Source organism: Periplaneta americana, chromosome 9, assembly GCF_040183065.1.
Source record: "Periplaneta americana isolate PAMFEO1 chromosome 9, P.americana_PAMFEO1_priV1, whole genome shotgun sequence".
NCBI classification, from domain to species: Eukaryota; Metazoa; Arthropoda; class Insecta; order Blattodea; family Blattidae; genus Periplaneta; species Periplaneta americana.
This window is the reverse complement of record NC_091125.1, coordinates 95,787,380-95,813,156: the sequence shown is the minus strand read 5'-3', so window position 1 is coordinate 95,813,156 and position 25,777 is coordinate 95,787,380. Positions and strand designations below refer to the sequence as shown.

Below are 25,777 nucleotides of genomic sequence, written 5' to 3'. Positions count from 1 at the left end.
TTCCATGTTAACAATTTTAATTTAGTTTAAGGACTGACTAATATACAAGCTAATTAATACATAATGAAAAATTACATTGTATAAATAACAAAAAGGGCAATGACAAATAACTACGTAAAATGGCTAATCTAATTTTAAGTTGAAGTCCAGATAATAATTCAAGCTTCGTTGGATGCCTGGCATTAGCAGGAAAGGTTTGCCATCACTACTGAACACCATTTACCAAAGCCCGTATTTTTGAGTTCCACCTCACTCATACTAAAAGTGTCAGTTGAGCCCTTGCATCAATGTTAAAATTTCCCAAAGCTGATTCAACAGTTTTAAAAATCAAACTGCATATTAACATATTTAAAAACACTCGAAAAAGCCATTTATGGTAGTTACAATTCCCAATTATACACGTGGTATTGCACAGAAATTTTAAATCAGAAAGCCACTTCATTTCTTGGGAATGAACTATTTATTTTTACTCTTTTTAACCCTCAGCATAGCTTTTTAAAACAATCAATATCGATATTGATGTTGAAGCAGAAGTACTTAAAAAAATTAATACCTACCAATATGCATTAACCATAATATCAGGGTTATGTCAATCACAGAATATAAACAAACCGCTCACAAAACAAGACTGTGGACAAATGAATGTATCACAATATGTTCATAAATAAACTTTCCCTCGCGTATCCCCCTGAACCACTGATTTACATTGAGCCACATTGCAAACAAACATCTTTAGACAGATATCCTGTATATGTATCAACTACAGGTGCAATTGAGGGAAATTTCACACCGATTTGTACTGTACAAGCTTGTTGACGACATTATGAAGAGATGCCCTTAAAAAAGATTGTAAAGAGAAAGATTCTTCCTTCACCAACATCCCCGGAGTTAATAATACACATTAATAGCATGAGAATGTATTCAGGGGCCACAAGGTGGGGTGAGGCGGGCGGCAATACGACACCGCACCGGGAGGCAGGGAAGTACCAACAACTAAACATTGTGCTCCACAAGCCCTTTATTAATTCCTCGACCTTACGCGTCGACACATCCTCGCTGGGGAGTGATAGCAAAACTATTGTACGTAACTGTTTTAAATCATTCAGCAGTTTATTATAATACATATTTGGGTTTTAAAGAAATCAAACAAGCATTTCAGAAATACCATGATGGTCCGGTTTTTTTCGACAGCTATGGTACAATATCGTAAATTTTGGAATTGGTTTAGCAAATGGAACAGTGACAAAAACCTCACCCATCAATTGCCCTGGTAGTACACATAGCATCAACCATTGCTTCATTCTTGTAAATTTATTTTTTTTTTTTTGTTTTACTTTTCTCGAACAGCTTGCATAAATTATTTGTCCAGAGCTGTATTAGTTTTGATGGCAATAACGCATTCCTCTCCACAGGACTTCAGAACGGTGCACTGAAACACACAAAAACATAAACATCAGCCATTGCTAAGTACATGAAAGCTGCCAGCTCAATGTAATATTAGGCTATATTCCACTACTACAACTTGTATTGTAAATGTATCAACTTGCCATATGCTATGTTGTGATTTTAAGATTTTTTCATATATATTCATGTGTCCTATTGTGCCAACAGCAAAATAAACCAGATATAGAAAATATAAATAAAAAACATAACAGAAATATTAACGATTGAATTTCTTCAAGAATTACCCAATAAACATAAAGGAATGAAAAAAATTAAATACATTAAAAATTTTAAATTGCAACGCATTTCATTACACCTCTCTTCAGAGCACAGATAAAATATGCATTTTTTATATTTATTCTCATTAACCTTATCTTGACATGACAGATTAGAAGCGTAGATAAAATAAGTGTGTAATTGTGTTCAGTGTGGAAGTAATATAAATTATTGAAGTTCATTGTAAAACTAAAATAAGTATTTTTATGAGAATAAAAATGAAGTACCTTTTCCTATTTTGAATATCTCGATGCATTTATGTTTTGTGGAACATTTACTTCATTTATTTATTCTGGTGTAGCTAAGGTCATCAGGTCTTTTGTTCATTAACACCAGAAATACATTTACAATAGTAGAAAAATCAAACTATGAACATAAAGTAAAACCATACGAAAATATATTACACAGGCTAGTTACACAAACTTTAAACAAGTGAAACTAAACTTTCATGGGACTACAGCTCATTTAAGACCAAGACCGACAAGCCAGCTCCTGGCCTCACGTCCACATGCATAAGGAAAGATGGACAATCATCCAACCAGAATGGAGGTATCGTGCAGTTACCACAATGACCCACCTTCCCCAGCTTTCATAACTGGTTTTCATATGTATCATAGCTCCCCAATTGCATAATGATGCTGAGTCGACAATGGTTCCATACATTGTCCAAAATTTCGTAAGCAATTCTCCTATGAGGACTCGAACAAGTGTGCATTCCATAATGCACGTCCTTGACAGGATCCCTTAGATCATGATGCCACGGCACAGAATATAAACTTAAGATAATGGCAACTTTCCCAGTTGATTAACAGAGCTAAGCTATGTTACTGTTTTAATGCTGAGTTCTTGGCAATAAAGCCACCAACTCTCTTGCTCTGTAATATTTCTCACACACATTGGGTTTACAGGAAAAGATTGGAGAATGCTGAAGATGATTCTGATCCATTTCTTCCTGAAGACTGAACAATTTCAATTTTGTTCTAATGTTTCATAGCCACGCCCTGAGTAATCAAAAGGATGCAACTGCATTTTTCCTTGGGTACTTAGGCATTATATTTTGTTGTATACTCCCATTTCTTATTATTTTAAATTTCGTGGAAATAGTATATCATCTTGATATTTTGAGTTGATTAGTCTTTTTACTGTTGATTTCGCGTTAATCCTACTAAAAAAAGACATGACTAATGTAACCTAAGATGCATGACTAATGTAACCTAACAGCATGACCAACGTAGACCCAAGTTGTGGGCTTAGTGAACAACACTTGAAGAGCTATACTCTATACAAAACTAGAAAGGTATTGACAGTTCTCTCTCACACACGCGGGAAGGGAGCAACATTGTGAAGTTGTGCGGTAGTGGAGTGCGGCTCTTTGCGCCGCCTCTCCCCTGTGTCGGAACTAAGCAGATGACATGAAATCGTAAACTCATAAATTTGTATCATACAGTTGTCACTGATGATTAGTTCTTGGAGTACCTCTACATGCCCAAAGAAAACAGGCCTCTATGGAGTGGAAAAATGCTGTTTTCCCAGTAAAGAAAAAATTCAAAGTGACGCAATCTGCTACGAAAGTGCTTGTACACTCAGGACAAAACATCTAGAAGCTTGAAGACCGTTTCTTTTAAGCGGTCTGACCACCCCCTCCTCCTGCACTAGCAGGTACGGTACCATTCAGCTGCAAAACATTTTCTGAACGGAAGTTACTCTATTGTGAGAGCGCAGCTGGATCAGTGAATGCCTTTTCTGTGTGTATCAGCACTAAAATAAAAGTTCTTTTACGATATTGTGAATACAGTAGTTATACTCGTATACAGTAGGTGTGATCAGCCTCCTATAAGATCAATTAAAAGGAAATAAATTGCATAATCAAACAAAAGAAGTGATAAACAATATATTGGAATTCATGAAGAAAGAAGCACTTGAAGGAATTACAATTCCATTAGAAAAAGTTCAGGAGAGGGTTCTGAAAGCTACTGGTGTGTCCTGCAGCAGTGTTCAAAGAATCAGTTCGGAGGCAAAAAAAGTTGCGAGTGGTCAGATTGTTGGATTTGAAACGCCAGATAAGATGAGAACAGTGAAGAAGCGAGTGTTAGACCTGGACGAATTCGACGAGAGTGTAGTGCGACGAACTGTATACGAGTTTAATATTACAGAGAAACGGGTTCCTACAGTTCAATTACTGAGGCATAAATTGATAGAATCAATAGGCTTTAAGAGTGGAAATTCAAGTTTGAAACAACTATTGCAAAACCTAGGGTTTCAATGGAAGAAAACTAAATCAAACAGATGTGTGCTGATAGAAAAGTCCGATATAAGGGCGAAGAGAATAAATTATTTAAGACTTATAAAGAAATACAGATCAGAAGGACGCAATATAGTTTACCTAGACGGGTCTTATATCTTGTCATCCCACGTGCATAAAAAATCATGGTGTGACGATAGTAACAATGGTCTTCTTTCACCTGTGTCAAAAGGTCAAAGACTGATTATAATACATGCTGGTGGAGAAATTGGTTTCGTACCTAATGCTCTACTCATGTGGAAATCTCATCAGGCATCGGGGATTATCACCACCAAATGAACCAACAGAATTATTAGAAATGGGTTCAAGAAAAATTAACTCCAAATTTACCACCAAATTCTGTAGTCATTTTCGACAATGCTTCCTATCATAATGTGATACTGAATAAAGCTCCAACATCCAACACGCCGAAAGAAGAAATGAAGAACTGGCTCGACAAAAAAGGAATTCTATACGATGCAAAAATGTTAAAACCTACATTGTATGAAATAATTAAAACTGCCAAACCTAGAACAGTTACGTATTCGGTAGACAAAATTTTTATTAATGCAGGACACACTCCCCTCAGGCTTCCACCATATTTGCCGGAATTAAATCTGATACAAACAATTTGGTCCATTGTGAAAGGGTGGGTTGCATCAAGAAACACGACATTTACTCTTTCTGGTGTGCAGCAGCTGTGTGAAGAAAAGAAGGACGTTCAGTTGGAGAACACAGATTAGCAGCACGAGGTAAGTGGTCAACGTTTTCAGTTAAATAGTGTAACGAACAATTCTGCTGTGTGCGAGCTCTTCCGCTGTGACGTCACTCAAGCCTCTAGAAGTTCTGTCCCCGGTATAACAGTGTTCTGCGATATGCATGGTGTTTTGTTGGTGGACTTTGCTAAACACAGAACCACTGTGAATGCTGCAGCTCACATTCAAACGTTGGTAAAGTTGTGTCGTGCCCTTTGTGACAAATGCTATAACATTAAAGCTAACAATGCCAAACTTCTTCATGACAATGATCGTCCCCATGTTGCGGCTTCTATTCTTGAGAAAATAAACACATTTGGTTGGGAGGTGCTCCGGCATCCACCAGTACAGTCCAGACCTTGCACCATCATGTTTGGTCCCATGAAGAAATTCCTGGCCGGCCATTGCTTTGCAGCCGATGCAGAAGTGCAGTCAACTGTCCGTAGATGGCTATACTCCAACCGAACAGACGTCTATGAACAGGGTATACTGAAACTGGTACTACGATGGGAAAAATGTGTTGAGAAACTTGGCGTCTATGTAGAAAAGTAGCTAAAAGATGAGAGTTCATTTGTGTATTTTTTTTATTTTTGTTTACCTATGAAACTTTTTTTTTTTTTTTTTAATTATTATTGTGCCTTACTTTCCGATCCACCCTTGTATATAAAGTTTAGAAGAAATAATGTACTGTAATACAATAAAATATTAATCGACTTATTAAAATTCTATTTCACTTATGTTAGTTTCACCAAAATATTTGAACTGAGCAGCCATTTTTCAGTTAACTATGTGGTAAACAAATGACGATCGCAAAAAATATTTTATAGTACTGCAAAGAATTTGCAGTTTGAAATGTTTGCAAACAAAGAAACAAATGGTTAGGGAGGTGATAAAAAACAGAAGTATATAAAGATTAGAAGAAACAAATACTCTAATGCAATAAAATAGGTATTAATTGACTTACTAAAATTCTACTTCATTAATGTTAGCTTCACTGAAACGTTTAAACAGAGCCGCAATTTTCGGTTGACTATGCGGGAAACAAATGACGATCGCAAAGCATGTTTTATAGTACCTTACAAAGAGTTTGCATTTTGAAATGTTGGCAAACAAAGAAACAAATGCTAAGTGATAAAAACAAAAGCTAAGGAAGTGATAAAATTGTAGCAATAAACAGCCATGATTGGTACTATTTTATTGGTCAAAAGTAGCATGACGTAGTAAAAGTGTAGTAGTATAGCCTGCACTATTACATATGTCGCAGGATATTAACACGTAATTTTAATACAGCACAGTGCACAGAACATACTGAAAACTGACTGACCATCATTTTCATCTCCATTTTTGTATTATATGCGAGTTATGAGGCAGCCAAATTACAAAACCTGCTTGCCATCTTATCACCATCACTCAGTGCCTCAGTGCTCCTCCCAGCCTGTGACTCACATTCCTCCTTCACAGCCTCTATTAAGTTTTCTAACCACTTCATATACAGCATTTCCTTTCCATGGTTAGAAAAACAGCATGTTTCCTATTAAGTCTTCAAAAATATACTGTACACCAGATTGTGTTTTCAGACTGGAAACTGCGTTCTAAATGCCAAGAAAAGGTCCTTTGTCCTGCAGCCAATAGGACGGGTTTCGAACACATGCATTTACAAGCAGTCTTCTAGTATGGAATGAGGATTACAAGTACTATTGCAAAAAGTATTAGAGAAAAAACTTACTTCCAACAAAAGGAAATGAAATTTGATCCCCGAAATCCAGTAGTACTAACAAACCAAGATTATACTATTAGTGATTTCAGCTCAGAGCTACAGGAATCTTCACTCACCAGCAGCTCTTTTCCAGCTTCGAAGTCAGCCCTCAGCTGTGCACCTAGTTCACCGTCAGGTACCTTGAGGTCTTCACGAAGGTCTCCATTATCAGCCATCAGACAAAGGTAACCATCATCGGAGATGTCAGTCAGCTGTAATAACAAATAATCATCTTAATCGCGAGAAATTTATTTTAACCATTCCAAGGAGGGAATTACACAATTAGAAATGTTTCTTCACAAGGTACCTGGGAGAATAAATAAATAAAATTCAACCAGGGCATAAGTGAGATTTAATCTTCGAGATCCTCTAGCACTAACATACCAAAAGAAGTATTGTTAGTGACTCTAGGCTCGATATGCTAACCTGATAAGCAGTATCACTATCACACTATCTACAAAAACATACCTGGTTCATGCAACAGCGAGCTACAGTATGTAACCATATGACTGTAATGTACAATTCCATTTTTATGATCACTAAAATTTGAAAACATATTTAGTCCACATATATCCAAGTAAGGTTGTGTAACTCCATGTTTATGATAAACAGAATTCGAATTCCTATTCAAGGTAAAGTTGAACAGAAATTAGATATACACCTAATGATTCAAACTGCAAGGGATATCACAACAGTGTCAAGGGAGAACTCCAATATGAAAACTGTGAATATTTTTTCCAACATTTCAACAATAGTGCCTCCTTGAAATCATAACTTCCTTTCCATAAACCACACTTTTTTTTTTAATATGTAATAAATTTCAGACCTTGAGAATGGGGAATAGCAACTCATGTTATAAAATTACATCGGAAAGAATGTGAGAGGATAGAGACTGATTTGATCAGAAAAGAAGAGACACCAGAAATCAAAGGGTAAAGTGAATCTTTTCATCATCTTACTATTAAGGTACGGTCACACGTCGCTACTTTTGCAGCTCTGCAATACAAAAAACTGCGCAACTCTTGTACTGCGATGTGTGAACAACGGTGCAACCCGAACAGTAGCAGCTGCCGAACCTGCTGCCCGCTACTTTTCCATGCTGCACGCAGCTTAAAAGTAGCGATGTGTGAACAGGGTTCTCAGGGTTGCAGCCGCAGCATTTTTGATATCGATTTTGTTGAAACTTTTGCTGCGGTTGCAACCAGTGTTACCACCCAAATGTGCCAATGATACTTTTATTGTTTGGATATATTTTAATGTTAAATGTGATGAAAATAAATTATTTGTAACAGTTATTAAATACACGACACAGCCTGAGCATAATTGCTGACGATATAATTCATTTTTTTTTTATTTTCTGTAGTGTAGTTCCAAACAGGAGGGTTGCCAACATTGATTACGTGAATATGCTGTTGGTTATCATTTAAGTATATAGGCGTTTTTAAAAGCTTTATAGTAAAAATAATGTCAATTTCTGAATACTAGATATGACAGAAAAGCAAATAATAGATAAGGAAGCTTTTGCATTAGTTTCTTAATAATGCGAACATAACCACAAAATGTATATTGAGAAGTCAACACGGAGATGGAAACCTGCAGCATGACTGCAGCTGCAAAAGTAGCGCCTTGTGTGTGAACAGACTCGCAACCTCCAGTTGCAACTTTTGCAGCACTCGGGTTGTGCAGCACGAAAAGTAGTGTGCAGCACACTACTTTTGGCTTACATGTGAACACGACACGCAACTTTTGCAGCTGCAGTACAAAAGTTGCACAGCAAAAGTAGCGATGTGTGACCGTACCTTTACTTGTGTGTTCTATGGCAAATATGTTCAAGCAATGCAATTATCGCTATGCTCTTTGTTCTATTTTTTCTCAAACACAGTTGTCTATAACTCTATGTAACATTCCTAATACGTCTTTATGAGAATATAAAGTAAAAGAGCCTTTTCCAGTACCATTTCCCTCTTTATAATATAGAGTAAAAGAACCTTTCCCAGTTATCATTTCCGTCACTTTTTCATTCCTTAATATCTAGCACAAGCATTCTTCTGAAAGGTTAGTCTGACATGTAAGTTAAGGTATCTTACCTGGTAATCTTCACGCTTTACAAAAGGCACATCCATATTGTGGGTTGATGGACATATATCTTCATACTTCTTAGCATTAAAAATATCTATACCCACAAGATGTACTTTGGCATGGCCATGTTTACCCGTCTTGGAAGTTGACATTTCAACAATTTTGCAAGGGCGTGACTGAAAAGAAGAAAAATCAATTCTAGTTCACTGTAGCACACATTCACATTGGAATGTAACAGTATTAACTCCAACTGGCAAAAAAACTCTGCTCAAAAACGATAACAATCCCTGACTTACACCCATAGCCTTGAGAATAAATCCTATATGTCATCAGTAGATTAAAAAACCTTTCATTTCAATTCTTTCCACGGTCTCCACTCGGACTGAGAATATAAGCAGTACTAAACTCATTCCTGGAAGAAAATTCTAATGCTATGTCTAGATTAAGTATTTCATAAAATTAACACATCACAGCACTTCAGTTTTTTAAAATCTGTAGATAACATTTGAAACAGAGTATAGATCAATATTGAACAAGTCTAAACAGTGTCAATATTCTTAAATTAACACCTCAATAATTATCCATCATCATCACCACATGTTGATCCAGTGCCTGTGGTACACTCTGGATAGTCTTGACAGACTAAGTGGTCTACGCTTTTTGGTCCTATGACACCTATGAACCACCCATAGAGTTGGGGCAAATAAGTTAAGGGCCCTGCTATTGATCAAAAGAAAAAATAAATAAATAATTCAGGATTCTAGTACTACAAATGTGTCCTTAAAAATCTCGTTCTTGACTAAGGTAGTATAAGAGATTTAAAATGTTCGATGTTCTGTATCTCAAATTCAAGATTTTGCAGTTAACTTCTTGTTCCAGAAAATGCCTCAATTATTGTTGCACATTGCAATAACCGCAAGATTTCGAAGTTTATACAGACATTCTGACGAAAGTAAGAAATTTATTAGAAGAAACTGAATATAGGAATTTACTAAAACTTTAAGCCCAATGAAAAAAAATAGCAAGATTTAGCACAATACAAAGTGTGACAACTTAATACATACTAATGAAGCAAATGAATATCGAAAACAGAAGTTTCATATGAATATAGATGCGTAGTAGCAATGTGTAATGTTTTAAAAACAAAAGATTTTAGTTCAATGATTTCTAGGCAAATAAGGAAAAGGGAAGTGATCAAACAGGCTGCTGACCGACGTTTATAGGTGTAAGAACTATGGTAGATGGCCACATTCGAATTCAATTTATATATAAAAAAAAAATTACTTTACAGTTTTCATTAACTTCTACAAAGATTATTCACTTTTCCTCCAAGTGATGAGACCATTATAATATAAGTGGGAAAAGTACTAACGTTTATAATGACTTTTACAGCTCTTTTGTCATTTGTCCACCATTACTCAGAATGTCAAATGAGTCAATTAAGTAGTATGCAACACCCACAAAAAATAGAAATTTATAAATAATTAATGTATCTTTCTTCAGTACTGAGAATTATTCAGTTTACGGAATTAAATGGAAGCCAGAGTGACAAATTGTAGACTGCAAAGTGAGGCGACATTTTAATCTGTTTCCATAGGGGTCTTGTAGTCCACTCTATGTCCTATAAAAACAAGTGAGCAATGGATTTCTGTCAACAGTAAAAGGCATTCATAACATGCTGCTGATGACATCACTGCTGGTGCTAAGGCAAGAAAGCATAGGAGTTCTACGTTCCTGCCTCTCATGTGCCTTAATGACGAGCATGCAGACATTTGCACTATTTAGAGAACTACATAAAATTAGTTGCACAAGTAGCTTACTAGATTTAGACTATGGTACGAGGGTTAGGGCATTAGCAACAGCAACTATTTTTTTGTCAGTCAAACCATGGTATCACGAGATCAGATGTCATGTCATATGACATCTATAGTATGTGGTCTCATCACTAGATGGCAGTCTCATATTTGATTATCGCAGAGAGCAATGTGAATTCAGCTGCGAGTGAACTGCCATGACATGCATCCATAGTACAAGTATGTGGTCACATAAATATGGGGATGTTAGTGTGATAGGTTATTGCTAGAGCCCAGAATTTTAGGTGCTAAAAGTTAATATTGTTTCTCGGTATAGTTTATAAAATAGAAATCATGCTCCCCTTCTTTGACATGCCATTCTTGTCAGTATTTTCCTTTTGGCACTGTTAAAGGTTTCTAATCCTCTTAACTACCACTTATGAATTAGCGCACAGTTTACAAGATTCATTGCCTAGTTCTTGTGACTCTCGTCTATTATTACATATCGGACTCCTGTGAACTAGGCTTAAAGCCCTCCTCACGGGCATCACATCTATTCATCTACACTCAGTGTCATTCTTAACTTTCAGCACCTAAAATTCCAGGCTCTAGTTACAGCACAGAGTAATGTTGCATATAGTTATGCCTAATGCAGTTATGAGTCAATCACTGTGCAGAATGGATGTGACCCAACGGGTTTTTAGAGATGGTATGTGTGCTATAATGTTATTCCAGTTATCGTGCAAGCACAATCAGCATGATACCGTGTCGTTTATGGACATTACATTAATAGTACACCATATCCTGCCCTTTCATTTCCATATTTAAAAGTTTCGAATGGTACTCCAATTCTCATAAAATATTGCCATGACTTATGTCCTAACCCTCGTAGCTTTTTACTGTAACTATAACAATTTTACTGTAACTATAACAACTGTTTACTCTAAACAGAATTTGAAAATATAGCAGCACTGCTACAGAATACAATGCAAACAACCACCCCAACAAGATAACATTAATGAACATGCGAAAGGACAAATCTCTCAAAATGCTTTTGTTCAGTCTCAGTCTCTCTATCTCACATGCACATGTACATATAAATGAATCAACCCCCCCCCCCTCCCAAAATTGTAATTTTAGTCAGTGATGCTCTTACTGAATGTAAGAATTCTTTAACAATCACAATTGAAGACCTCCCTCGTAAAAGGGTGCAACATCAAATTAATTAAATATGCGACTTCGATGGAAAAAGTAATTTTGAAGCATTCACTTATAACAAATTATTGCATCTAATAGCTGAATAAACTTATATCTCTGATTAATTAAATGGTTCTGCTAGTAAATATAGACCTAACGAAATATGCCCCTGAAATTATAATTTTATTCTGAAACGTGTATTATATATAGATTTGTTGGTTACACCCTATTCGAGGGAGGTCTTCAGTTCATCAGAAATTTATGTTCAGTACTTTAACTTATGTCCCGTGCAGCAATTTTCAGGCAATTTATATCGCGAATTTGATATTAAGCTTCTTCCTCTGTTACAGGCATGCAATCGTTTCTTAAACCAATATAAAAAAGTTTCTAAACACATTTCAGAAACTACCAATTTTGTCAGCATATCTCAACCATTTATTAAACTATTTCCATAAAAATACCGGTAAAGACCATGTAAGTTGTCATGAATACTGTAAGTGGTTTCTTTATGCAGGTCCTAGCCTAACAAGATGCCTTGCTACCCATTTAAGCATGCACGCACACACAAACTAGCTACAAATCCACTGAATGAGTCCTAAAAGTTTACTGTGTTTTAAATCTCTTCTTGGGAGTACTGAATTTTTTCTTGATACATAAATACTCGTATCACTGTTTAACTGTTCACACTTCACTTCTTACTAACATATAATAAACAGTCAAGTAATATGGATTTATGACTTTCAATGTTGACAAAAATATTCAACTGCTGTATTTTCAACAGCATCACCAACCAACAATTGAGGTTAAATGAGCCATTCACTCCTTTTTGAATCACCAATACATAACAAAGATGAACTTTACGAAGCCTACGAGATTCAAGTACAAAACAGACATTTCCTTTATTAATTTCTTTATATGGCACTTGAAATGTTGAATTTGGCAATGTCCTCTGCAATATACAGTATAGCCAGAAGACCATACCATCTCCACGACATACACCACGATTACAGGGATGAACTTGCACCATTCCTATTTAGCTCCATTCATACTCAAAGTGGACACAAAAATTCCTAAAAAGTTAACTCTGTCAGCAAGTTATTTTTTTAAGATACTGTTATGTATGTCCTTGAGTGGTGGTGAACTACAGTTAAACTTCGGTAGAACGAGAACTTCATTACAACGAGAGAAATAAGTATCGTCAATTCTCTTATATTTTATATTTTCAACAAATACATTTACAACTTCTGCAATAATGAGAAACCTTTACTTTTACTTATATTTTTTTGCTTAACAAAACTTATGTGGAAATTTTAGAGTAAGCTATAATATTAGACAAATTTATGGGCATAAATGAAATGCTATTACTGTATCACAGTGCACACTTATTTAAACTTCAATTTTCTTTAATTTTATTAACTCTCGCTATAATGAGGTTCAACTGTAAGTAATGTAACAATATGATCACTCGCTCACCGAGATTGATGTCACACAACGAAACCATTCTGACTGAACATGGCTGAAGCTGTTCCCATGATGATGCTCTTAGCCAGCACCAATTTAGAGTATGCGCCAATTAACACCTTCCTCTTGTTACTATTTGTATCTTGCAAAATATAAGCCATCTTCTCATATCGAGATTACTGTGAAATCAGGAAAAAAGCTATTTTTTTGTTTGCCAACCGACATTTTGACTGGTTAATCATTTCTTTCCAAAACACTGCCATGTGAAAGAAGACAGCACAAAAGCGAAACAAAAAGAGTAATGCACTGATTTATCCAAGATATCTGTGCTACGATATGTGCAAAACACAGACTCCATTCATGTGGAATCATTTCTCTGTGTGTTATTCGTAAAAGCAGAAAATCTATGACGTAACAGACACTAAGATAGGATAATTCCACCACTCCTTAGTTCAATTTACAGTCTGAAGTTCTGTATTTATACCAGCTAATGTAGAAAACTAACACTAAGTTATCAGAATTTTGACAATATTTGGAGAATCTCAGTACTTTCCATCTACATAGGCAGTACTGCAAACCATTTCTCTCACTACTGATCCAAATAATCTGCTTCATCTAGCCATCCTCAATGACACAGTGATTAACATGCTTGACAATGCATCAAAGTTTGCCAGTTCAAACCTAGCCAGAAAGGTAATGAAGTGCTTAAGGATGACAAAAAAATCCTAAATCTTCTTCAGAAAGAAAGTCGCATATCGTAGATGTATGGCATGCAGAAAAATGTCTTATTTAGTAAGTTACATCTTCTTCAATAGAATGACATTACAGAGACGAGTGGCCAACGGTCTTAGAGTCTCATACAGATTCCACCAATTCTGAGGCTCCTTACAAAGACATAGAACACACTTATCTTTTAGATTTTTCGACCTCTCAACTGACCCTCTTTGTCATTACCTCATTCCTGAAAGAGAGATCTAAGCAATACTTACAAGCAATTTTCTCGGCCAATTTCCTACACTGAAGGACAAACAGCATAATTACAAGTATTAGTTCCTAGTAATGTTACAAAAAATCTTTAGATTCTACACAGTTGTTTAAAGTTTCTAAGAGAATAAAAGTGCCTTAACTGCATTAAGAATCAGTCATATACACACACAAAATGATATACGCATACGCTTAGGCATCACTCCAAATTACAGTATAAATTAACTTTTTCTCTTGAAATGAAATTTATACTAATCGAATTTTCACAGAGATCCTACACGAACTAGTATATGTCTGCCAGAAGTTCACCTAACGATAATTGAACAGCCACGTGTCTTTTTAATCGAATATTCTCTTGGTGTCCAAGAAATTGTAGTGGTATAATCATGAAATACAATCTGAACTTGGTGTATTTATTTCTTCCTTTGCACACTCAGGTGTCTCGAAAGCCTTATTCACTTAAGCATTATTTGCATTTTCACTCATTTACAAAATTAGTAACTACTTCACATTCTCATCTATAAATATCACACCCTCAGCGAAAATGGTGCTCAGCACATGCAAATGCAAAAGAATATTACCACCACCACATAGGATATCATGCACCAACCAGACAGATTTCATCTCAACTACATCAGGCTGATTTTTTTTCAAAACGCAATATTTAAAGCTTTTACATTAACTATATATGAAAATGAAAAATTTTGATCCTCACAGAAGATAAGATCAGAAACGTAACAAATCTAATATTCTGATTATTATTTAACGACGCTGTACCAACTACGTGGTTATTTTAGTGTTGATGGGATTGGTGATAATGAAATATTTGGTGAGGATGAGGCCGAGGATTCGCCATAGATTACCTGACATTTGCCTTATGGATGGGGAAAACCTCTGCAAAAACCCAATCAGGTAATCAACCCAAGTGATAATTGAACTCGCGCCCGAGCACAACTCCAGATCAACAGGGGAGTACCTTAGCAGACTGAGCTACACTGGTGGCCTTATTAATATTAATATAAAAGCTTTTAATACTGGCAACTAAAAACTGCAGTCACTCACCTTGAGCATGACGAAACCGTTCTTACGAAGAGCAGAGCATTGCATAGGATAAGTAACAGAGGCACCAGAGTCTCCAGTTTCGAAGTGGGTATCCTCAATGTCTGCCATGATGGTTAGATATTAGAAGTTTTGTTCTGTAAATACACGAACAAAAATTAATAATTCAATGCATTTTTCAAAGAAACAATGTCTGGCAAAGACACTTTTCACCAATAAAATTATTAAAAAAAAATAGTCTTGCTAAGCTTGGTTTAAAAGAATACATAGCATTTAGAACATCGACATTTCAACAGCCACTATGTAATACAGTGTTTCTCCGCTAATACTGTCGTCTTGCACTTCATTCTCCTCTGGAAAAACCTAGGCGATTGACAGGTCCCGCTACATAGTGACCTCATGTCTCTACTCAGACAGCTTCAAGGAAACTCAACTTTTAACTTTGTCTTTTGTTAGGTGGTGTTTACAGAAAAGAGTTAGTGTCAAGGGTATTACCTGCAACTGGTGGAGGCACATTTTGTTATAATGGACACTGGCTTTATCTTTTATTCCATTATTCACTTGACTGGTTCGCAACTTGTTTTACAGAATTATAAGTTGTGTATGTAGTGCAACTTTCGGTAGATTTCCGAAAACACTGAAAAGTTATAAATTATCTAACTTTCACTGATGTATCGATGGACATCAGTGATGCAAAAAATTAACTCAGTGCTGTCTGTGGAACTGCAAGTTAACCAAGTGTCGTAAAAAAATTCGGAGCAGACAAAACAAAAGAAGTTTAGCCAATTTACTGTTAGATCCTCAGTGAAGAAACAAGGAAGACACTACATCCATTTGTTTAAAAATGTACAGGTAACACCATGCGATGTCAAGAGATCGTTTTCGGCATTCGAGAATCCAATCACCGACGTAACTTAACAGTTGAAAGTATAGAGAAAAAATCTTGCGGCACATTGTGCTTCAAGCCTTGGTTGTATTTTTTTTAATAAATAATTTTTAGCTCCTGTGCAATTTTGATGTAATATATTTATTACATACCGTATTTAAGGTTTTTAATTACTTATTTACACAGAACTGAATACATTGTATTCTTCACCTAACATAATTAGGAACATTAAATTCAGACGTTTGAGATGGGCACAGCATGTCACACATACGAGTGAATCCAGAAATGTATATAATGTGTTAGTTGAAAGACCTGAGGAGAAAAGACCTTGGGGGAGACCAAGACGTAGATGGGAGGATAATATTAAAATGGATGAGGAATGTGGGATATGATGATTGGGACTGATGGTGGGCTTATGTGAGGGCAGCAATGAACCTTTGAAGTCATTTGTAAGTTACATATTTATGTACATATTGTTAGGATCAATATTACATAAAAATCCGGACTTGAGTTATAAGTTTCCTTTATATGCTGTGTACGCTGGTTAAGGTCAAGTTTTGAGCTAACAGGACAAAGAAAACAATCGATACTCGCCCAATCTCTATTGAAAGGTAATTTCTCGATGGGTCTGGCAGTCAGTATGAGCGAAAATTTCTTTTGTGATTGGAGTGGATATTCCACAGTTTACAACAAATGTTTACGATTCTTAAGTACTCACTAAATTTATGCGAAAAGTGAAAAATTGTGTTAGAAAATTTGGATACACTTAAAATGTACAAGGCAAAAAGTGTAGAAAAAGGTGATGTGTTCTTTTTCCTTAGCAAAATATAATACTTCTTTCAATTCAACTATTTTATTTTTGTTTAATATGATAACAATTAGTGACAACAAGGACTTTAAAAGAGTTTGTAATTATTTTGGCATTCTTCTGCATCTATCTTGCAGGTCACATGACAGATGCCAGATGACTGTGAAAATGTTATTTAGCATTAAGAAGATTAAACGAGTTTTACCATCTTCAAATATTAAAAATTACATTTTAATATAGATCTATATTCTAACAGATGTTAAAATTTATAACTTACGACAACATTACTAGAAGTGGAAAGAAATTACACACAATGCCAATTTTCACACAGTTTACTAGACACAATTGAAGGAGTCGGAATGCTATAGTCCCAAGCCACAAAAACAAAACTTTACAGGAGAGCATATTGAAAGTTTAGAATCCAATGCTATTAGGTGCAATATCATAATTTCTTTAGCGTTTATTTCTGTTATTTGTTGAGTAAATTTTATAATATTTTACTAGTAGCTTCCCAATATATGTATAAGAAATAAACTCGCACAAAGAAGCGTTTTTGATAAAAGTGTGGCCTTGAATTACCGGTATCTCATTCTCACTCCTTCAATTATAAAACTAAAGTAAGAATTTTCTACAAATAATAGATTGTCTCAAACATTCGCCAAATGCAGATAAAATAATTTACATATAATATAGTCTAGTGTGTTCAGTACAACATGCAAGTTCAGCATTTCCTAAAATTAATAGTGGGTGATGGGCATTACATTCAGCATGTTTAGTGTACTGTGAATTTAACGAGTAGTCTGGTGCTAGCTACGGAAACAATTACTCCACAGAAGGTCCAACAATTGGTACATGGAGGGACTGTAGATCCAAGATTCGTGTTCTGTTCTGATAAAGCATGATTTCGACTTAATAGCTGTAGAAACAGCTAGAAAATACACTAGAGTGCATATTATTTTGTAACAGAGGCAGTTTCACTGCATGATATGAAAACTTTTTTTTAATGGTCAAAGAAGGGAGACTTAAGGTCACTTTATGCAGGGCAAAGTAAATACACATACTTCAAACCAGTGTATGTGTGAAATCAAGTATTCAGTGATTGTACGACCAGTTGAGAATTATGTCTATCAGGATCCACATACAAATCTCAAACTTTTACTTGTGCGGAAAAGTGAAGATATAATTAAATGAATTAAAAGACATATGTGACAGGAAATGAGCAATGTTGTTTGAAACACCTCTATACATAAGGCACATATCTGAGGGAGAAGCTGCTGTAATTTCTATGTTCTACTGTATAAGGCAATTTAATGTTTAAGTTTTGTATGTTCTCTGTAAGTTTTGTATTTTCTCAGTCTGATAACTAGCCTGTTTATTCACCAGATGATAGCCTACTGCTTCAAAGCATAGAGGCCACAGTGCAATAGGAAATAAATTTCGAACTTGCACATTATCACTACTGGATTTGTTTAGACATGGTCAGCAATCAGTTTGAGAAAAATCACTGTCTTTATAATTTTACAGACTAAAAAACGTGGAAGGTAAAAAGATAACATTTTTATATTTTAATAAATTATTTGACATAGGCTACACAGTTAACAGTAGAAGATATTTAAAGCAAAGAGAGAATCTTTATAAAAGCTTATTAATTTGTCCAATCTGCAGTTTGGACTGTTAAGTATTTGGAGTAACAACAGCATTTTATTTGGAGAAAAAAAGAAAAAAGATCTTCAGTTATAAATATGAGAGTATAGTGTACAAGTCCCAGTTCTGCAGTCCAGATACAGGGGTCTACCTTTCGAGTAGAGTAAGAGAAGTAGTCACACTAAGTAACAGAGTATGGTACACTGATTTTGAATGGGTTGCAATAGGTAACATTAGAATTTTTCCTCCACCTGAATGAAAACATTAGCTACAAATTGAGTTCGATATGCAAGTGAAATAATACTGCCCGTGTGAAGAGCAGAAAAAAACCAAAAGACGTCTCGCAAGATAACATTTGTCGCACAATAGGTGGTACTGCAAATTATAAACTTCGTTCTGAATCGTTACGCAATTTTACCTGAATTCTGCAGTCACATGTAAATGTGACAGATTTACTGCGAAGGAGTTGTTAAGACCAAATAAAGAACACAGCCATTAGTAATACTGGAGACATTAGTCACATTCTGAAACTTCATAGGGAGAATTTTTATTTAAAAAAAAAACATGTTTATTGTATTGGTAGTATCTGCAACAATCTCATTTAGCCTCTTACACCTATTCTTCCCCCTCTTCTCTGTATGGTGACACATGGAAATTGTGAACTTTGATCTAACTGTACATAATCACGTAAAACTAGTGAGTAATATGCTAAACTACAACAACATGCATAAAGACAACTGAACTGCAGAAATAAACCAACCCACGCAGTAAGTAAATAAATAATAAGTCAATTATAAAACTTTATTCCTCCATGTTCATTTACTCATTTGAATACACTTTACTTCACAGAACTGAATTTTTATGTGTGTTTGATAGAAAAACCGAGGGAATTGTGATGTCGGTAGTTTGGTAATTTGGCGGATATCATCGAGAATCACCAACAGGTTAGGTTTGGTTTGTACAGGTTTTTGGTATGCCTACCAAAAAAACATAAATACAAGGCATACCAAAGCAAAAACCTGAACAAACCAACACTAACTTGTCAGTGATCCTCGATGTCATTGATGTCCATCATATTGATCGTTTTCTATCGAATTACTGGTACAGTGATATTTCATTACATTTTTTTCCATTTTTCGTGTACTGGTCAGTTTCTTTCTGCAAGAAGTTGGCCAATGATTGTATCTGAACTGAAAGCTGAGAAGAATTATATAAATTCAACCAGGGCAAAAGTCAGCATTATTCTACGAGACCTTTAGCACTCACATGCCAGGAAAGAGGAACATGTCAGTGACTCTAGGCTCGATCACACATTTGCAACTATTAACAAAAAATAAAGTAATTACATGAAATTACTCAACACATCACCACAAAACTCGACACAATTCTAAGAGTAGAGACTTACTGCAGCGAGAATGCATGCATGAACTTACACTTTAAAATTCAGCAACTTCTTGCTTCACACTTATTTAAACAGAGTTTTTTTACGCGAACAGATAGGAAAAGCCTGAGAAAACCCTTACTAAATGGCAGGTTACAATTTCTTTCTAATTTTGAAGTATAGATGTAAACTGAGTATACACAAGATTCAACAACATACAATATTCAAATCGTGTATAGACATGGATACTGGATATCAAAATTAGAACAAGGCAGAGAAACACACAAACGTGTGTATCTTATTTTTTAAACAAAAATATCCGAACTACACAGGTTCCATAAGAAATAGTTAAGCCTGAAGAGTCACCTACTCTGTTCGCACAGTAAGTGACATCAGATCTAGCTATATTACTCTGAAGATGGTATCTAAATATATTTCGGGAAGATGTGAAGTTCCAGTACACTGTGAAATACCCAAGTCTTCTACTAATTTTAAATTCTATATGCCACTTTCAACTTCGTATTTATTTATGCAAAATTGAAAACCCTGGCACTTTCTACATCAATTCAAAGAAAGTTATGCTGCAAGACATAAAAACTGACTGACAACTCTGCCTTAATAATATGTGCACACTTTTCGTAGCCTATGTCTGCCCACTTACTAACTTTAAAACAAACACTTCCTACACATGCTTTTGAAATTGGTATAGGGTAATTAATTTCGTAAAATATGACACTTTATTGTCCGTAACCTTGAAAATTGCCACTCATTTACATCCAGTTTAACATTTAAATCAGTGAAATGTAGGTATTAAAATACGAACGAACACCATCACATAAAGTAGGAGTAATTAGAGGAGGCACGGACATTTCTCTCGACTACAAAGCCATTATAGGTGTAACACCATTACCGTTTATAAAAAGTACATTTTTCTGTATTTGTGCCTAGTTCGTATCTTCGCATTATCTTGTAGAACTTCTTAGGTGGGTAGTGTTCTTGTAAAAATATTTGTTTTTAACGTGACATTTCGTTTAAATTTCTGCTACATCATTTCTTAGGTTCACAGTTTATACACTATAATTGAAATATTTTGCAGTAGATGGACCCTACTTTACACATTCTCAGGAATCTTCTAAACATCAATAAATTTAAGAATGCAGTTACACTGTCAGACTCCAAAGCAGCTATTCTATCAATCGTCTCTAAACACACACCTTCATCTCAAACAGCAGAAATAACTACAATGCTCTCTCAATATCACTCAATAAAAGATTTGTATTCCAATGGATACCATCCCATTGTGGAATCCTGGGAAACGAGAATGCGGATGCACTAGCAAAGAAGGGCAGCACTGCTACTTACAGACCTGTTACTAAATCTACATATTATTCTGTGAAAAGATTTATTAAATCTACATACTTAGACTTCAACAAACAAAATTTGATAACACAATCTCAAGGGAAAAAATGGAACTCTCTGCATCATAATCCACAGTTAATTCCCGATTTACCACGAAAATCGTCTGTAGCTGCATTTAGATTGGCAACAGGCCATGATTGTTTGGCCAAACACCTGCATAGAATTGGAATATATCAGTCCCCTAACTGCCCATTGTGCAACTCAAACCAAGAAATGGATACGGAACACCTCAAAATCTGTGCTTCAGTCGCTGACCATGACAATATCTTTGAAAAATATTGGAGTGCAAGAGGTCAAATGACTTTGTCAAACGCCTGGCATTAGAAACAACAACTTTACACATTAGAACTTAAAACCTTCAAAGTAATGCTGCACCTTATGGCATTACAAAGATCGTAAGTACACTAAGACTTCAAAAGAATGCAGCACATGTGCCAACTAATGTCATACACTATCCAATTTGTTCACAGGAGTCAAAAGAATTACAATACCAAGTCTGTACTGTACCTATGTAATGTGCTCTGGACTAAGAACGTGGCAAATTTTCAGAAAATTTTGAGTTTACAGGCTTCCATGTTAATTTTAGTTATCTTTTAGTGAGGGTCGACAAGTTTTCTTGTTGCTAATGCTAGTTGACAAAATGTGCGACAATAGTCTACCTTCTAAAATGACATTTCAATAAATCCACTTCAGTTAAATGCATTTTTTTTAAAGATGGAATCAGAAATTTTCAGTCACTGTAGGGAAATTAGTGGCAGTAACAGATAAAAAGTTTTGGCTGAATCCGAGAACATAAGAGCAATTATAAGATTTTCATTACAGCCGTATACTAGGCTACACCACAAACACTTCTTAACCTTCAGATTTCCTGCTAATAAGATATGGCATTTCGTTGGTCGCCACTAAACTTTCAATTTAGTATGTTGGTGAAACTCATAGTCTCTGTTCACTCCTTCCTCTTTGACAGTTATCAAATTTGCCCAGTTAGGAAGAAAATTTGGCTGCTTCTGAAGGAAAGCTGCAGCAGTCGGTTTCGATCATCAACTCTCTATAGTACATTTCGTAAAGAGCTTAGCTGCACCAGTCTTATCAGATTTCCCGAAAAAATTTCTTCCATGTAACAATAATGTGAAGAAGATGAAGAATGTGTCTAGAAAGGAATGTCGTTGTGTAATTCCTATGGTGCTGACAACTGAAAACGAATGCCAATACAACATGCCAAAGTATAAATTATCAACACTCCTAAAATTTATTCCCCTTTTTAATACCATACTCGTTTAATACACAAAATTGCATAGAATTTAAATATTTGCATAAAATTTAAATAGACTATAAGACTAACTCTACAAAACGTTTTTGAACATTATACCTACTAATGTATTAATCACCTGTAAAGTGATAAAAATTTAAGGAAATTAGTGACTAGTATTAAAGTATGAATAACCTATTTGTTCAAACTATCAATCTCCAAAATTTTGAAGTATTTAAAACTTGCTATAGTAGCCTAAATGCTAGTCATGTAAACAGACCATTATATCCACAGCCAATTGTAATATAAACACCATTTCCTTCTCCTTAATGCGTTCACCACTTCCAATTCGTAACAAATGCTTGCATCATATTATTCATAGTTCGTAAAAATCTTGTTATTCATGGCGACTGCAATATCACACAGCATGAAAGAATAAAACAGCTCAGTGGCTTAAGCAGATGCAAAGTTGGAAACTCGAAAAGAGAAATACCAATTCTCAACAGACAGTTTTACATAATTTAAGTCATAAGACCGAACATGAACGGAAACAAACTACTACGCCATAGCAACTTACGACTACGATCTGTAAAATTCAAGTAATATCTTGAACCATCACCAGAGTACATAATAGGTCTATGCGAACTTTGTGTATTAGCCTAGTCTGCGATAGGTTCCATGTAACAATGTGCAAAAACAGAAGACAATCAGTGAATACAGCTAAGGACAATTACAGTGTAATCTCCTTATTGCACACTCCCTATATTATTATAACAAGCCATTCACAAGAGTACAAAGCAGGGTCCACCTACTGCAAAATTATTTCCATTATAGCCTGTAAACTGCCAACCTTAGAAAAGATTAGCAGAAATTTAAACAAAATGGCACGTTAAAAACAAATATTTTGCAAGAACACTATCCACCTAAGAAGTTCTACAAGATAATGCGAAGGTACTAGACACAAACACAAAAATAAAATGTACTCTTTACAAACAGTACATAACAAATGGTATTATACCTATAATGGCTTATTTAACATAGGCATATCCTACAATACTATCGAGTACCCATCACTTTTTCGTGAACATGAATTCATTCACTCTGAATTCAAACTCATGCAAAATGTATGCCACCATGGAGTGAATGTAACAAATGGCCAATTAATACAATTTCAATGTTATACATAATGAATTTCACATCAAACTTCACAATAGAACAAACTATACAACCGACTCAGCTAAACAAAGACACGTGTCTACCAAACGCAAACAAATGACCATATGGGCATTATGCCTGTTTTAGCACTCCCTCGTTCCCTTCTAAATTCAGCAGTCACTACATATGATTTATTTAATCAAGTACGCATTATAGAATTTTGCAGCTTATCGCAATGTTAAAAATGACTGACCAAAGTTCATGCAAGTCACTCCATCGTTAACATCAATTACACCATGCTTTCTAAAGCATCCATTTATAAGCAACCACCATGTGCCATGAAAATGTTTACATTCAATTTTCGGATGACAGCAATGCAGTAAATGACAATCGATTGAACTGGAATTCGTATTTCATATTTCGCACAATAACTAAAACTTACTTGTATAATATATCTACAACAAAATGGTCATAAGACAAATAATTCAGCAAAACAACGGGGCACGCACGCGCTCGTCAAAGTATGAAAGAATGTAATTTAATATATTCCAACGTCCTATTTCTAGCCCAAAAGCTAGTCCAAGTCGAACTATGACTAAAGAAATCTCACAAATAGGCGGCGAACTCAGATATAACTATATAAAGTTGATGAAAGCAAACCCAACATGGCGGGAAAGAACGTTCCTAGCATAACGTGCAATGTCAAGTAAACCTGCCGGTGGCTTTCGATTTCAGTCAATTTTATACATTTATATGAGGAATACCTTCAACTGTGAAGTATTTCAAAGATAGCACAAGATAAAATGTTCCAAAATCTTTGATAAAACCACCAATATTTCACAATTTACTAAAATATTAAGCTTCTTCCCAATACTCACATGTGACCAAAATGGGTACTACGACCAGAAGATCTTGGGCGCATGCGTACCACGTTACCGGTTCAATTACTCCTTAGAGGGGTTGAAGTAATGCAGAATCCGTTTCACACGATAAGTATCTATGTCCTAACTATCCAAGGTGTAAGAAAATGATATAGACAGGGGACAAGTAAAAACTGCGGCATTTATGTCATCGTAATAAAAAAATGTAATTCCTCGTTCATTAAAATTATTTTCCTTTATCAAATGAAAGTAGAATGTGAAAACCGGCTAATTTATTGCAGTAAGGAATTTAATAAAACAAGTCAACCTGGACGAACGAAAATGCAAAATAATCACAATGCATTTATATATTTTCCTAACGAGTAAATTTATTTCTCTTTGTATGAAGTTCGTAATGCTAAGAGGGTACTTCTGACAGCATAAGTTGTGCACAGGTTTCCTTCGAGCACTTACAAATTTGTCTGTAATTGTTTGCACTTTAATTCTGACATTTCCGCGTGTATGTTATGTGAAGTAAGCTTCAGAAATAATATATCATCAGAGATATGTAAAAATAATTATTTTGCTCAAAGATCGAAATACATAAGGAGAATAATCAAATAATCCTTCCCATTACACATTAAACAAATATGAAAATCATGAACATTCATCTATGTCACGGCTTCCCTGATCTCCATCATCTCATTCCATTTTGCAACGTGTTGGACGCTAGAGTACGCTAGAGGTACCGCAACGCAACTGAAGTCAAATGAGAACTGCAAAAATTACTTAAATATAATCGAACTAAATGATAACTTTTCTTATACGCATTGCATACGTTACAACATTAAAAACACATAAATTAACTATTTTATTTTAAAAAAATTGGGTGAGTTTTATTTATATTTATTGCAACTAAGATGCTGTTCGTTTGTATTCTATAGCTGTCACCAACAAACGTCGAGTCCCACTTTAGGAAAAAATGTTTGACAACGTGCACATCATACGAATTTAATGTATTTTTCCCATTGTTAATACCATTTTTCCGTATTACATGGCAATTAGTGTTATTAAGTGCCAATGTAATGGACATAAGCTAATGTGAAGCTATAATGCCAGTTTTCTCATAAATTCCACCTTTGACATATTCTGAAATTTATACCGTTCCGTTCAGAAAATTTTATATAACCACCAAAATTACTGTTCATTTAAACATCAGCTGTAGGGCGTTAGGAACCGGAAAGCATAATAAAGTGAAAAAAAAAAATGTGGGTGGGAGAGTGGAAATCAC

The 25,777-nt window shown here is 35.1% G+C and overlaps 1 protein-coding gene across 2 annotated transcripts; it reads right to left on the bottom strand.

The window, feature by feature from the left end:
• Nucleotides 1–24,653, bottom strand: eEF5 (eukaryotic translation elongation factor 5). Of its 2 annotated transcripts, none has more exons than XM_069835418.1 (5): nt 24,505–24,653; nt 15,088–15,221; nt 8,599–8,766; nt 6,589–6,723; nt 1–1,429 (listed from the first exon to the last, which is right to left on the bottom strand). In XM_069835418.1, exons 2-5 carry the CDS (start codon nt 15,193–15,195, stop codon nt 1,358–1,360), a joined length of 483 nt encoding a protein of 160 aa, XP_069691519.1. In that variant the 5' UTR covers nt 15,196–15,221; nt 24,505–24,653; the 3' UTR covers nt 1–1,357. The 2 variants fall into 2 exon arrangements, with proteins under 2 accessions (XP_069691519.1, XP_069691520.1); XM_069835419.1 differs by having other exon boundaries at nt 24,391–24,516.
• Between the last annotated feature and the right edge of the window lie 1,124 nt (nt 24,654–25,777).

What these genes read in the sequence shown, in the direction of transcription:
- eEF5 (XM_069835418.1), bottom strand. Translation starts at nt 15,195, where the DNA reads ATGGCAGACATTGAGGATACCCACTTCGAAACTGGAGACTCTGGTGCC. An exon ending in TAAAGCGTGAAGATTACCAG is followed by an intron (nt 6,724 to 8,598) that starts GTAAGATACCTT and finishes TTGTTATTACAG; the next exon opens with CTGACTGACATCTCCGATGA. An exon ending in AAGCTGGAAAAGAGCTGCTG is followed by an intron (nt 1,430 to 6,588) that starts GTGAGTGAAGAT and finishes TGTGTGTTTCAG; the next exon opens with TGCACCGTTCTGAAGTCCTG.